Source organism: Bos grunniens, chromosome 5, assembly GCF_055505025.1.
Source record: "Bos grunniens cultivar Pamir isolate PY7600 chromosome 5, Bosgru_T2T1.0, whole genome shotgun sequence".
Lineage (NCBI taxonomy): Eukaryota > Metazoa > Chordata > Mammalia > Artiodactyla > Bovidae > Bos > Bos grunniens.
The window spans coordinates 105120738-105135009 of NC_141169.1; the positions used below are offsets into that span (position 1 = coordinate 105120738).

A 14272-nucleotide genomic window follows, 5' to 3' on the forward strand; every position below is an offset into this window, starting at 1 on the left:
ATCTCCCAAAACATATTCTGGAAACACACACGTGGAGATAACTATATAGCATTTAACAGAAAACGTTATGGAAAAGCTCAAGCATACACAAATACAGAATAACGCAACCCTGGTGGTTCAGAAGGTGAAGAATCTTCCTGCGACGCAGGAGACCCAGTTTCGACCCCTGGGCTGGGAAGACCCTCTGGAGAAGGGAATGGTTACCCACTCCAGTATTCTTTCCTGGAGAGTCCCATGGAAGGAGGAGCCTGGTGGGCTACAGTCCATAGGATTGCAAAGAGTCAGACAAGACTGAGCAACTAACACACTCACAATGCACCCTCAATGCCCCCATAACCCAGCTTTTATTATCAACATGTGGTCAAGCTTTTAAGACCCTGAGAAACCCTGTAATAGAGAAACCTGTTCGACTTAGTGTTTCCCATGCTCATTCAACCACAATGTCCTTTTTCACCTAGGGCTCAAAGCTTGTTTTTTTGTTTTTTGGGTTTTTTTTTTGCACAGAGCGCAGACATCATGCCTGGCCCTATTGATCTGGAAGACAAGGGGCTCAGCCCAGGCTACAGAGACTAGGGGTTGTCATCTGAGTCCTGCTCCCCCTCCCCCACAAACACACAGAGGGAGGTATAAGCCACCTGTGACAAGAGCAAAACCATCTGCTGGAACCCAGAACAGACGAGACAGCCAGGGGGAACCGGCAGGACAGCAAGAGGCTGGGGGTTAGTAATTTGGAATCTGCAGTACTGGGTGTGACAGCTGGGCTTCCCGGAAACTACAAGGGGTGTGAGAGGGATGGGTGGTGGTGAGGGCATTAGTGGGTGAGGGCTGGGGCTGCATTAAGTGACATTCTGCTGGGGTTTCTTCTCTGGCCAAACTGTGAAGGCACTGAGGTCACGGCTTCCTCCTCTCTCTCTCCCTGCCCGCTGTCTTGGGGTTGGGTGCGGGTGCGTGCAGGGTGCCGGGATCTGCTGAGATCTGCTGAGGTGGGTGTGTCCCACTGCCGGGAGCAGGTCCTACCAGCCCGGCCTGGCGCAGAGCAGGCAGAAGCCAGCTCGGGAGAGCTGCGAGCCACACCGACGAGCACAGGTAAGGGGGCCTCACAGGTGGGATTGAACCTCACAGGGGCACAAGGACAGCACCCCTCCTTTAGAATTGGGGGACGTGGGTGGGAGTGGAGGTGAGAGGGGGCCCTGGGCCTGGAGAAATCTTTCTGAATAAAGAGCTCAAAGGGACGACCTCAGGCAGGCAGACCGCAGACAGAGGATGTGCCCTGGAGCATGAAGCCAGCCCCTGGGTCTGTCTGTTCTGGGGGCTGGGTCTTCCCCTTCACCTACTCTCACGCTAAACTCGGGGTCCCAGGGCCACTGAGGAAAGAGGGCCCTCTGAGGATAGTTTCCAACCCTCTCCCATTCTCAGATAAGACAATGTCCAACGCCCACTCATCCGGAGCCAGGCCTCTGCAGGTGACAGTAACCTGACCTGATTAAACTCCAGAGCGGGTTCAAGGCACAGACCTGCCCTCATAGGGACCTTCCCAGCCAAATCCAATGTCTTAGAGGTGCCTGAGAGACACTGCCTTCACCCAGGGCATTCTCTTTATAAGATGTTGAGGCCAGACGTCTCCAGTGTCCTGCCAGGTCTGGTAGGATGTGGTCCAGGAGTGTCATGCAGTGGATAAGATTTCAGATACTGGGCACAGGGTAGGGTGGGGGTGATATTTGAGCGTGTGCAGGGCCTTCTTTTGTTTTTGTTTTAATATGTATTTATGTATATATTTTTGTTTGTGCTGAGTTTTCTTTGCTCCACCCGGGCTTTTCTCTAGTTGCAGAGAGTGGGGGCTTCTTTCTACTTGTGGTACACGGGCTTCTCACTGTGGTGGCTTCTCTTGTTTCAGAGCATGGGCTCTAGGTGCACGGAGCTTCAGTAGTTGTGGCTCAGGGGCTTAGTTGCCATGAGGCACGTGGGATCTTCCCAGATCAGGGATCAAAGTGGTGTCCCTGACACCTGTGTGTCACACCACTGAGGGTGGCTGTTCCCTGTTTGTGGGGGCCTCCCTGATGGGAAGGGGCCCTCCCATCAGGTTGCATCTCTGGTCCCTTCAGGGTGATCTGAGGTTGTCGCTGAAGGGGACCTGGAGGCAAGGGTTGGGTTGAGACAGAAGCAGAAACTTTCAACCCTTGAGCTTCATCTCCTGGCCACCCAGAGACCGTAGAGCCCGGCTGTGTCCCTGTCTGGTGCCCTCAGCATGCACCCCAGCAGCTCAGAAGCCTCCCAAGCCCAGGCCCCCGGGGAGGGATCACAGAGGCTTGAGGGCTCCACATCACACATACTCAGTGCTGCCCAAGGGCAGGGCCAGGTCCATGAATCCAAAGGCTTCCCGAGGTTTCTTTGAGTCTGTGGGACCCAGCCAAGTCCCAAAACAAGGACCACCCAGAGCACAGGGCTGCCGAGAGTTGATCCCATTTGAGTCCTGAGTGATCGAGACTTTGTTTCCTGTTTTTCCAGCTCTTGACAGCAGGGTGGAGAAATGTATGCAGGTGGGGAGGTGACAGCCACTCACCGGGCGACTAGTCATTGAACTTATGGCCTTTTCCTAGAAAGGAGAAATGGGATGAGAATAGAGAAAGGGAAAAGATGCAGCTGAGGATGATGTTGGAAGAGCTGAAAGAGAGGCCAAGAGGGGAAGGGTGGGGAGAGGCTGGAGCAGGATCTGGGCTGCAGAAAGCAGAGCAGGCCTGAACCAGAGAGGAAGGAGGATGGAGGTTAGACAGGACACGTGGAGGGGAAGACCATGACCCCTGGGTCAGGAGGAGGCCATCCACTCAACTGGGTGACCTGGTACTATCCCCACCTTACAGACTGCCCCAATCAGCCTGCAATGCGGGAGACCCAGGTTCGATCCCTGAATCAGGAAGATCCCCTGGAGAAGGGAACAGCTAACCCACTCCAGTATTCTTGCCTGTAAACTTCCATGGACTGAGGAGCCTGGCAGGCTACAGTCCCTGGAGTCGCAAAGAATCAGACAAGATTGAGCGACTATTAGTCACTTTCACAAACTTCCCAGACCCAGGACAAGCTGATGGGCAGGATTCATCTGTGTTTCAGAGCAGCCCTGGGACAGAGATTTTCCTAAAGCTTTCATCATCCTTCTGCTGGATGCTCAGTACAGTTTGCATCCGTTTGGGAAATCTGAACATACAGGCCATAAGAGTCTTCACAATCACACGTGTCTGTGGGTAGAGGTTGCATCTTCTCGTGGCTGCCAGGTTGCAGCAAGAGAGGAAGTGGGTTCAGTTAGCTACAGGGTCTGGTTACACAGTGTGTGTGGTGAGGGTGGGGGTGGGGAGACATGCTGATGGGCTTTTGACAGCCCAAATCTAAAAGTAGGTCAGAGCTATTCAGAGCTGGTCTTCCGGGGCAAGAAGGATGAAGAGACCGGAGATTCCCACTTTCCAAATTTCTGAAGGGTGTAGATTCCGAAGGTGAAGAGGTGATGAGAGCAAGGCCTTTGGTGGATGTTCGGAGAGGCGGGGAGAGCAGGGGGGAAGTGGGGCAGGAAGCCCACGGGGAGGGTAGCAGACAGGAGGAAGCTGGAGCTGTCTGTCTTTCCTCCCTGCCCCCATCAGTGTCCCAAATCACCCACCCCGCTTCTGTTCAGCTCCCCTCTGCATCCCTGGTCAGGCGCCAGAAGGGTGGACGCCACGGGCCAGTTGTGTGGAGGAGAGGAAGGGAAAGATCATGATCTAGCCTTCTGTCCACTTTTATCCTCCATTCTCACTTCCTGCCAAGGCAGAAAATAGCCCTGCCCCACTGACTTATCTCAGCAAAGCATGGTGCCCAGCCCAGCTCAGAGGGCAGTGGGGCCGGTCCCAGAGGTCCCAGGGACACAGGGATCTGGGCCCTGGGTGTGCTTATGGCAAGCTGAAAGACGGAGAAGGTGAGGAGGAGAATGACCACGCATACTCTGGTCTGTGCATGGTGTTGGGGCGGTGGGGGAGAGGATGCCGGAGGGGCAGTCCCCAGGCCTCTCTTTGCCTCTCAGTGTCCTGGGGCAGGGATCTGCTTGTGGCCATCTGCACACCTGTGTGTGTGCCCCTGAAGCTGCCCGTCTGTCTGTCCATCTAAGGATGTTGTCCCGAAGACGGGGGCTGGGTCTGCCCTCCTCCCCTGGCTTGGCTGTCTGAGGCTCCGTGCACACACACACGTGTTACACAGTGATCTGTATGTTACTAACAATCTTGTGTGCCCATCCTTTGGTGCACCCTTACCTGCCTGTGGCCTTGCACGTGAGTGCAGCTGTGTGCTCACGTGACCTCTGGGCATGCTGAGGTTGCTGAGCCCGTGTGGGCCTCGAGGTTCCCCTTCTCCCTGGTGAAATGAAGTCCTGGTGTCTCTGCGCTTCTGGGGCTGCTGCTGTTTCTTTGCTTTACCGCCCCCCACCCCAACCTGACCTCTTGCTGACAGCAGGACAGAGGAGAGGGGCTTGCTGCCCCTTCCCCATACCTAGAGCCCGCCTTCCATTTCCTGTTTGCCTCCTTTTTGGCAGTTTTTCCCATCTCTGCCATCTGGCCTGGCACTGTGCCCATTCAGTTCCTCTGACAGGGAGCCCCAGGGAAGCAAGCGGATGGGGTGGGGGACTAGGGCAGGGGCCTGGCAGCTCTCAATGCTTGGCTTAGGCCATTCTGTGTGAGTCTGTCAGAGAGGGGTGGCTTTTTGAGACATCAACCCAAGGGCTTCTCGGCTTTGGAAGGAGGAAGGAGAGAGCATCTCTGAAGAATTCCTAACTCCACCTTTTAGTAGCAGCTCACCTAATGCATTGTGGTCTCATTAACATGCAGTGTTGTTGATGAGAGCCTTGTGTGCTGTGTGCTTAGTCACTCAGTCCTGTTCAACTCTCTGCCACCCCATGGACTGGAGCCCACCAGGCTCCTCTGTCCATGGGATTCTCCAGGCGAGAATATTGGAGTTGCCATTTACTCCTCCAGGGGATCTTTCTGACCTAGGGATCGAACCCAGGTCTCCAGTGTCTCCTGCGTTGTAGGCTGACTCTTTACCAGTGAGCCACGAGGGAAGTGCTGAGAGATTTAGTATTCTTGGAAGAGAATTATCCATTCACTCATTCATTCATCCTAATTGTAAGGAGCTATTGATTCTCCAAAGAATGGTTAAGAGTGATAAAATGTTACTGTAATTGTAGCTGTGAGCTTCCCAGGTGGCTCAGTGGTAAACAATCTGCCTGCAATACAGGAGATACTGGAGTTCTGGGTTTGATCCCTGTGTTGGGAAGATCCCCTCCCTGGATGAGGAAATGACAACCCACTCCAGCATTCTTGCCTGGGAAATCCCATGGACAGAGGAGCCTGGCGGGCTACAGTCCATGGGGTTGCAAAGAGCCAGACATGACTTAGGGACTAAACAGCAACAAAAATTGCAGCCGTAAACTGTTACGGAAGTTTTATCACAAGCAGTTTCCAAACAAGGCTCTCCAAAGGGACATGCTTTTCAGAGTTGCACATGCGGAAAAGATAGTCAGGAATGTGATAAGAGGTTGGAATGACACATGAAATATTATAACAGGATTACAGGCTGGATGGACATGGGGGGCAGAGGGAAGATTTCCTTCCAGGCAGCCAGTGAATATCACAAGGGCCTGCTAAGTGGAAAGACTGAAGTGTGAGTGAGCTTGGGAAGAAAGCTGTAAAAGGCCTAATCCCTACCCTAGAACCTTATCATCTGGTTGGGGAAATGGGACAAACACACAGGATATGACCTGAGGAGCTGAAAGTAGAAAACTGATTCAGTAGGTAAGGGGAGATCATCAGGAGGCATATTTGTGTGTGTGAGAGATGAGTCTGTGGTACCAATGTTTGAAGTGGGAGAAAGAAGGAAGTGGGTTATTAAACAGTACATATTTCAATTGGACAAAGGAGGAAGTAAAAGCGTTCACCTATGGGCACAGATTTCATCTAGGCAGCAATAAAAGTTAGGTGCAGCATCTAGCTCACACCCACCCACCCATTCTTATTGGAGGCAGCTTGGACTTTGGAGGTGAGACGTCCTGGGTTTGAGTCCTGATTTCACTCCTCACTGACCACTTTTGAGTAAAAATCAGGAGAAACACTGACCTCCAAGGGCTGCTGGGAGGATTAGAGCTTGCACTTAGAAGGCACCCAGGGAGATGGTGAGCGATCAGTAAGGCAGCTATTATTTTTGACTCAACATTTATAGAGGGAGGGGCTGGGGCTACAAAGATGAGTAAGTCACAGTCCATAGGCCCTCCCTCAGGGAGTTCACGGGTGAGTGGGAGGAGCAGACCAAGAACAGCTCATGACAGCCTGAGTAGGAAAAGCTGACGTGCGTCCAAAGTGCTGGGGAGACACCAAAGAGGGGACTATGCCTGTTTGGTGGGAGGGCGGGAGTCAGGAAAGGCATCATGGGGCTCTGAGAAGTGGCTGAGTTTACCAGTCAGAGAAGGGGAGAGAGGGCATTCCAGGTTGAAGAGACAGCACGTGAGAGGCAGAGCCCTGAAGATGTCAAGTATTTGCAGAATTATCACTAGTTTGGCATGACTGGAGCAAAGGATCATGGGAAGTGGGCACATTTTAGGAAGAGAACTGGTGTTACTTGCTTTTCCGCATGTTTAAGACCCATCCAACATTATTTTCGTTGATGAAATTGGTATTTCGTAGGAGAAATGTTTCTTTATTCTTGTGCTGTGCTTCTTACAAGTCTTAAACTGCTGGTTGGAGGGAGAACAAACAAACAAGCGAAAAACACACTAGAAAACGTATGACGATCAGGTTTACAACTTTGTTCCATGTAAGGCTTTAAGTGGTTCCAACTGAAAGGAGTAGGTTCAGTACTTTGGGATAATGGCTCAGGGTCTTCAGATAACTTATTTCCTTAAGATCCCCAAGTCGGCACGTGGCCACCCATCTTCATTACCATTACCCACAATATCCAAAAGATGGAAAAACCCAAGTCACCATCAACAAATGAACAGATGAACAAAATGTGGTGTTTATACGGGAAAATATTTGTTTTTGTTGTTTAGTTGTTCAATTGTGTCCGACTCTTTGAGACTCCATGGACTATAGCCCACCAGGCTCCCCTGTCCATGGGATTTTCCAGGCAAGAATACTGGAGTGGGTTGCCATTTCTTTATCCAGGGAGGGGATCTTCCCGACTCAGGAATCAAACCTGCATCTCCTGCATTGGCAGGCAGGTTCTTTACCACTGACCCACCTGGGAAGCTCAGGAAAATATTATTCAGCCATAAAAGACTGTAACTCTGATACAGTCTATAGCATGGAGGGACCTTGAAAACTTTAAGCTAAGTGAAATAACCCAGACACAAAAGGATGGAAATTCTACATTTCTACTCAGAGGAGGGGTCAAGAATAGGCAAATTTACACAGACAGAAAGTAGAATAGAGGTTTCCAGGAGAGGGAGGGAAAGGGGATGAGCAGTTATTGCTTAATGGGTATAAAGCTGTTGTTTGGGATGATGAAAAAGTTTCAGAAATAGTGGCAATGGTTACACAATACTGCGATTGTACTTAATGTCACTGAATTGTAGTCTTAAAGATGGTTGCAATGGTAATTTTAATAAGTTCTGTATATTTTACAACACACACAAAATAGACAGCATGTGGGGATCACAATGGAGGGGTCTCTTCTGTGGCCTTCTGGCATTAAGGAAGGACTTGAGATGAAGTCCTGTCTTCTGACTCCACTACCTCTGGCCATACCCTTCATGTGCCAGCTTTTGCCTGAGGATGGCAGCGGCTGTGGTCTGCCCTTTCCGGCAGTCTCAGTCTTATCAGAGCCCACAGTACTTCCTGGCTCATTGCCACCTTCTCTGGGCTAAGCGCCCCCTTCAAGCCCTTAGGACCAAACCACCATCTCCCCCCATCATAGAACCCTCACTAGGAAACATCCAAGTCAGACTCTGCAGGGAAGCTCCCAGAGAAGTTCAACCCACAAGGCCTTCCCCATCTGGCAGCACTGTGCTGAGGTGTGCCATCAGCCTATGGGACCCCCATTCTATTACTGTCCCCATTTTACAAATGAAAAAACTGAGAGTGAGCAAGGTCAAACCATCCAGCTGGACTGGGTCACTCTGACCACAAAGCCAGCCCACACAGGAGCAACAGCAGAGATGAGGCTGGGATTTCATCCTGTACTTGGGAGTTTGAACTTTATTCTTTAGATAATGGGGAACAAGCAGAACAGGCTGGTGCCAGGGGAGGGGCTCCACAGTTCTTCTCACCACCTGACATAAGAGCTATTTGTGTGCGTGTGTGTGTGCTAAGTCATTTAGTTGTGTCCAACTCTTTGTGATGCTATGGACCGTAGCCTGCCAGGGTCCTCTGTCCATGGGATTTCCCAGGCAAGAATACTGAAGTGGGTTGCCATTACCTTCTCCAGAGGATCTTCTGGACCCATCGATTGAACCACATCTGCTGTGGTTCCTGCATTGCAGGTAGATTCTTTACCCCTGAGCCATCCACCCAAGGAGGCCAATACCTATTTACCAATACTTTATCATCTGTCTCCTTTCAGGGGAATGGAAAATAGGTGGGGGCAAGGCCTTTGTTTTGTTCACTGCTTTGAACATGCCTGAAACCTTCTAAAGTCCCAGGAAGCATTTGTACAAGAAAGGAAGAAAGGAAGAGATATTAGCAGATAACAGTAACCAAAGCATTTCATATATATTGACTCGTTGAGTCTAATGACCTTGTGAAGTAGGAACGCCTCTCCTTTCTTTCTTTTGTTTTCCAGGTAAGGAAAATGAGGGGTAGAGATATTAATTCAGTTTTCTTTCCTTTAAAAAAAATATTTATTTATTCGGCTGTGCAGGGTGTTAGTCGTGGCATGCAAACTCTTGGTTGCAGCATGTAGGCTCTAGTTCCCTCACCAGGGATTGAACCCTGCGTTGGGAGCTCTGAGTCTTAGTAACTGGACTACCAGGGAAGTGGCTAAGGCACACGAGGACAAAGGCACAGATTTCTACGTAGGCAAGTCTGACTCCAGAGTCTGTGCATTTAACACTGTGCCATGGAGACGGCTGCAGAAAGCTGTTCTGGACACAGAAGGAAGGTAAGGGAAAGGTCTGAGGCTGAAAAAGGTCTCAAGAGGCCAGGGAGTTCAGCTCCATAACATTTGTGTCTTCAGCCCTTCCTTGCCCAATCTTGACTTCTGGCTTCCCTCCTGTTTCAGGTCTCCACTGCCGATGAGGCTGTGACCAAAGGCATCCCACTGCTCCCCACCTTCCCCCAGGCCGGCTGCCTTGCAACCACAACCCACACGCCCATGCTGAACCTCCGTTTGCTCTGGGGCTCTCTGTGCAGCCCCCAGGCCCCGGCCCCAGAGACTGGAGATGCTAGGACGTGGGTGCGCCCCCTGATGCCCCCAGCCTAGCTCCTCGGCGCACAGTGGCACGATGCAAGCCAACTCCTCGGCCAAGTCTCTTCCCACCGAGTGCCCGGACTACCAGCCCATCCATCATTTGCATCTGGTGGTCTACAGCGTGGTGCTGGCGGCCGGGCTCCCCCTCAACGCGCTGGCCCTCTGGGTCTTCCTGCGCGCGCTGCGCGTGCATTCGGTGGTGAGCGTGTACATGTGCAACCTGGCGGCCAGCGACCTGCTCTTCACCCTCTCCTTGCCCTTGCGCCTGTCCTACTACGCGCGGCACTACTGGCCCTTCCCGGACTTTTTGTGCCAGCTGGCGGGCGCCGTCTTTCAGATGAACATGTACGGCAGCTGCATCTTCCTGACGCTCATCAACGTGGACCGCTACGCCGCCATCGTGCACCCGCTGCGGCTGCGCCACCTGCGGCGGCCTCGCGTGGCGCGGCTGCTCTGCCTGGGCGTGTGGGCGCTCATCCTGGTGTTCGCCGTGCCTACCATCCTGGCGCACCAGCCCTCGTCCTGCGCCAGAGACGGCCGCAACGTGTCCCTCTGCTTCGAGAGCTTCAGCGACAAGTTGTGGAAGGGCAGCCTACTGCCGCTCTTGCTGTTGGCCGAGGCGCTGGGCTTCCTGCTGCCCCTGGCGGCCGTGGTCTACTCGTCGGGCCGCGTCTTCTGGACCCTGGCGCGGCCCGACGCCACGCGGAGCCAGCGGCGGCGGAAGACGGTGCGCCTCCTGCTGGCGAGCCTGGTCATCTTCCTGCTGTGCTTCGTGCCCTACAACGCCACGCTGGCCGTGTACGGGCTGCTACGCGGCGAGGTGGTGCCCGCCAGCTCCGAGGCGCGCAAGAAGGTGCGCGGGGTGCTGATGGTCATGGTGCTGCTGGCCGGTGCCAACTGCGTGCTCGACCCCCTCGTGTACTACTTTAGCGCGGAGGGCTTCCGCAACACCCTGCGAGGCCTGAGAGCCCCGCTCCGGGACAGGACCTTGGCCGCCAACGGGGCTCAGGAGGCGCTCGCTGAACCGCTCACCGAGACTGCCCACGCCTCTACTCTGACCACAACCAGCCAGGGGCAGCTCCAGCCCTCCGATCCCCGGTCATCCTTCACCCCATCCCACGAGGATTCGTCCTTCTGAACGCACAGTCGTTCGTGTCAGAGCACGGTCCCACCCCCACCCCCACTCCCGCGCCTCTGGTACTCTCAGACACGCCGCGGTGTGCACCGGGGAGCGGTAGGGTGGGCGCTGGGACTTAGGAGTGGCAGCTCCTGCTACCGGATGCAGAAGAGAACGAAGTGTGGGGCCCAGGGGCGCGCGGTAGGAAGAGCGCCGCTGGAAATGTCTTTAACTGGGGGTGATGGTGAGCAGGGGAGGACCCCTTCCCCAGCCCCTAGAAAGTGTTGCTGTGAACCTGCCCATGTAGAGGCAGGAGACTGGATGAAATGTCCTTGGTGGGCAGGAAACGCGGCCCACAGCTGGTAGATGGAGCGGAAGATGGGTGTCCTGCCTTTAGACCGGCCACAGCAGGCTTAGGGAGTCTTAGGAGGCTCTCCCTGCCCAGCACTGAGGCATAATATTAATAATACAAAAGCGTATTGGCTGCTCACTGAATTGGTTTCCTTCTTGTCTAGTGACTTGAAACAATTTAGACCTGACACCCAGCATGGATAGTTGGGGGCAGGGCAAAATTGAGTTAGAGGAGTTTTCCCTCCAAGTTCTTGGTCCCTAGTCCCCTTTCTAGGTCCTGCCTTCCCCCTTCAAGATCTCCTCCATTCTAGGTCCTCGGTTCTTCCCCCTCCACCTGGCGCCCCGTCTGCTGCTTCACCGATAATACAATGAGGAGAACATTCTTGTTCTAAAGTAACAGTTCTCAGACTTGTTGGTCTCAGACCCTTTTACACTCTTAAACATGGAGCATTCCAAAGAACTTTTGCTGATACTTTGTTCTTTTGATACTTAACCATACTAGAAATAAAAAAGAATAACTTTAAAAACAGAAATAGGCAAGCACACATTCCAATAGCTGTGAGAGCAACAGTGTCACGAAGCCTCTGGGAAATTCCATCATCTCCTTGTGAGAGAATGAGTGAAAAGGACAAATAACAGCTTAGTCGTATTATTATGAAAATAGTTTAGACTTTCTAAAAGAATCCATCCCCAGATCATGCTTTAGAACTATACCTGTACTGAAGTATTAGAGTTTGTGTACTTTCTTCCCAGGCTATTATATACATTGTTTTTATTAATGCCAGGGAAAAAGCTGTGCTCAAGTCAATCGGAAAGGCTTGCAGCTTCTGGGGGTGGGGGTGGGGGCAAGGTGCGTAGGTGCTCTACTCCAGTGGAGCACTATCTAGGGATCGTGGAGCTGCAGCGGGAGGTGGGGGTGGAACGAGCTGCACAAATACTGAGGAGGAGGTGGGGGTGGGGGTTTCTCTGGGCAGGGAAAAGGAAACAGAACAAGAGCCAGGCAAGAAGTTTACATGGAAGTAAATCCGATGAATGATGGACAGGAGGGCAGGAACAGGATGACTACTCTTAGTGAGCTGGAAGTAAGGAAATGGAAGTCTGATTTACCAGCCACCTACTGTTTCCTTCCTTCTTGAATGGAGTCTGGGCTGGCACTATGTCGTCCTAAGTGAAGTCGCTCAGTTGTGTCCAACCCTTTGGGACCCCGTGGACTGCAGCCCACCAGGCTCCTCCATCCATGGGATTCTCCAAGCAAGAATACTGGAGTGGGTTGCCATTTCCTTCTCCAGGGGATCTTCCCGACCCAGGGATAGAACCCAGGTCTCCTGCATTGCAGGCAGACGCTTTAACCTCTGAGCCACCAGGGAAGCCCCATGTCATCCTAAGACCCTGACATTATTAGTGAGATTAACAAGGGAATTGGTGACATGCTCATGTCCATGTCCTGCATGCATTTCTGTTTCTCACTGCTGTATGTTTCTGTGTGTGCGCATGTGTGTGTGTGTGTCTGTGTGTGACTGTCAGAGTTTCCCAGGCTGTGCCACTGTGTGTTTTAGTTCCTACTAAGCCTTTTGTGTTTACCTGAGTCCTCCAGATAGTGATTTACAAGGGTAAAATGACCCCTGGTGGCCAAACCAGAGAACTGACCCAGCATCCTCCCTGAGAGCCGTGAAGTGGAGCTTTCCTCTGTCTGGTCTGAGGTTAACAGCCTTCTGCTGCTCTAGACAAGGCCCGGTGGTTAGCAGGTTAGCACCTGCTCCATCAATTGCTCCGTCCTTAGGGTTCAGACCTTCCAGACCTGGGGGCATCAAATGTCATCATCATCCAAAGTCTCAGCATTTTGCCCTATCCAAACTGAACCTAATAGTTTAAAAAAATTGTTTGCTTTGGCCACATTGCATGGCTTACAGGATCTTAGTTCCCCAACCAGGGATTGAACCCATGTCCTCAGTAGCTAAAGTATGGAGTCCTAACCACTGCACTGCCAGGGAGTTCTCTATTTGAGTATTTTTATATGCAGATAAGTGGATGAACTCCAAAGCAATTAAAGCTCACATAGCAAGTATCTTCTAACTTACTATATAATTTACTTATTTATTTATTATAAGTTTTATAGTTTATTGTCTGTCTCCCCTTCACCGCACCCCCCCCAAGTAGAATGTAAGCTCCCTGGGGGGAGGGATCTTTGGTTCTCTGGTGTATCCCCAGCATACAGGACAGTGTCTGGTGCCAAAGAAGTTCCTAATAAATATTTGTTGAAATGATGAACAGTTGAATCATTTTTTTTATTTTTTTATTGCAGTATAGTTGAATTACAATGTTAATTACTGCTGTAATGAACAATTGGGCTTCCCTGTGGCTCAGTGGTAAAGAATCCCCCTGACCAATGCAGAAGATATAAGTTTGATCCCTGGGTCGGGAAGATCCCCTGAAGGAGGAAATGGCAACCCACTCCAGTATTCTTTTTTTTTTTTTTTTATTCAATCCCACTGACTGTAGCCTGCCAGGCTCCTCTGTCCATGGGATTCTCCAGGAGAGAATACTGGAGTGGGTTGCCATTTCCTTCTCCACACTCCAGTATTCTTGCCTGGAGAATCCCATGAACAGAAGAGCCTGGCGGGCTACAGTCCACGGGTCACAGAGTTGGACGTGACTTAGTGACCCAACAACAAAATGAACAGTAGAACCTTGTTGTGAAGTAGTTTACTATCTAGCATGGACCAAAGAACAAGTCAACGATAGTTATTATTCAAGATGGAAGATGGAAGAATGCAGGGGAAGGCACTGACCATTAATTTATTGGGCACTAGACAGTCCCTGGAGGTTCTTAAGGGAGGTTCAGCCCACCCTGACACACTGTGTGGGATAAACTACAGGGAAATGAGGCGGGGAAAAGTCTAAGGAGAAAGACAGGTGAGGGGGTGGATCCAGGAGGTGTGCTTGCGGAGGCAGATGGAAATGAGTTTTTGCCAGTGTGGACTCTCCATCGTTTAAGCTCCAGTGGACAATGTATCCACAGGGTTTCCATGAGAACAGAGAGGCAAGAATAGATTCAGGAGGACTTCCCTGGCGGTCCAGTGGTTAAGACTCCGCGCTTCCACGCAGGGGGCTCTGGTTTGGTCTCTAGTTGGGGAACTATGATCCCATATGCTGCACAGTGCAGAGATTAGATTCAGGAGATGTTGCAGGCAGAGGAGGAATGAGCAGAACCTGATATGAACAGGAAGTTTAAGGATGTCCGCAGTCACTGCTATTTTCACAGGATCCCTCGATGACTGGGTGGCCAACGTAATGGCAACTACATGTGGGAAATCCAGAGACCCACCCTGTGTCCCGAAGTTTACCTTTTGGGGGGTTGCTACTGCTGCTTCTGCTAAGTCACTTCAGTCGTGT

The 14272-nt window shown here is 51.8% G+C and overlaps 1 protein-coding gene across 3 annotated transcripts; it reads left to right on the forward strand.

Moving 5' to 3' along the window:
• Positions 1–1033: 1033 nt before the first annotated feature.
• LPAR5 (lysophosphatidic acid receptor 5) lies at positions 1034–11339 on the forward strand. 3 transcript variants are annotated; one of them, XM_086402265.1, is made up of 3 exons: positions 1034–1086; positions 8863–9102; positions 9223–11339. In XM_086402265.1, exon 3 carries the CDS (start codon positions 9446–9448, stop codon positions 10547–10549), a length of 1104 nt encoding a protein of 367 aa, XP_086258391.1. In that variant the 5' UTR covers positions 1034–1086; positions 8863–9102; positions 9223–9445; the 3' UTR covers positions 10550–11339. The 3 variants fall into 3 exon arrangements, with proteins under 3 accessions (XP_086258391.1, XP_086258390.1, XP_086258392.1); XM_086402264.1 differs by lacking the exon at positions 8863–9102; XM_086402266.1 differs by lacking the exons at positions 1034–1086; positions 8863–9102 and adding an exon at positions 3831–3937.
• The last annotated feature ends 2933 nt before the right edge of the window (positions 11340–14272 follow it).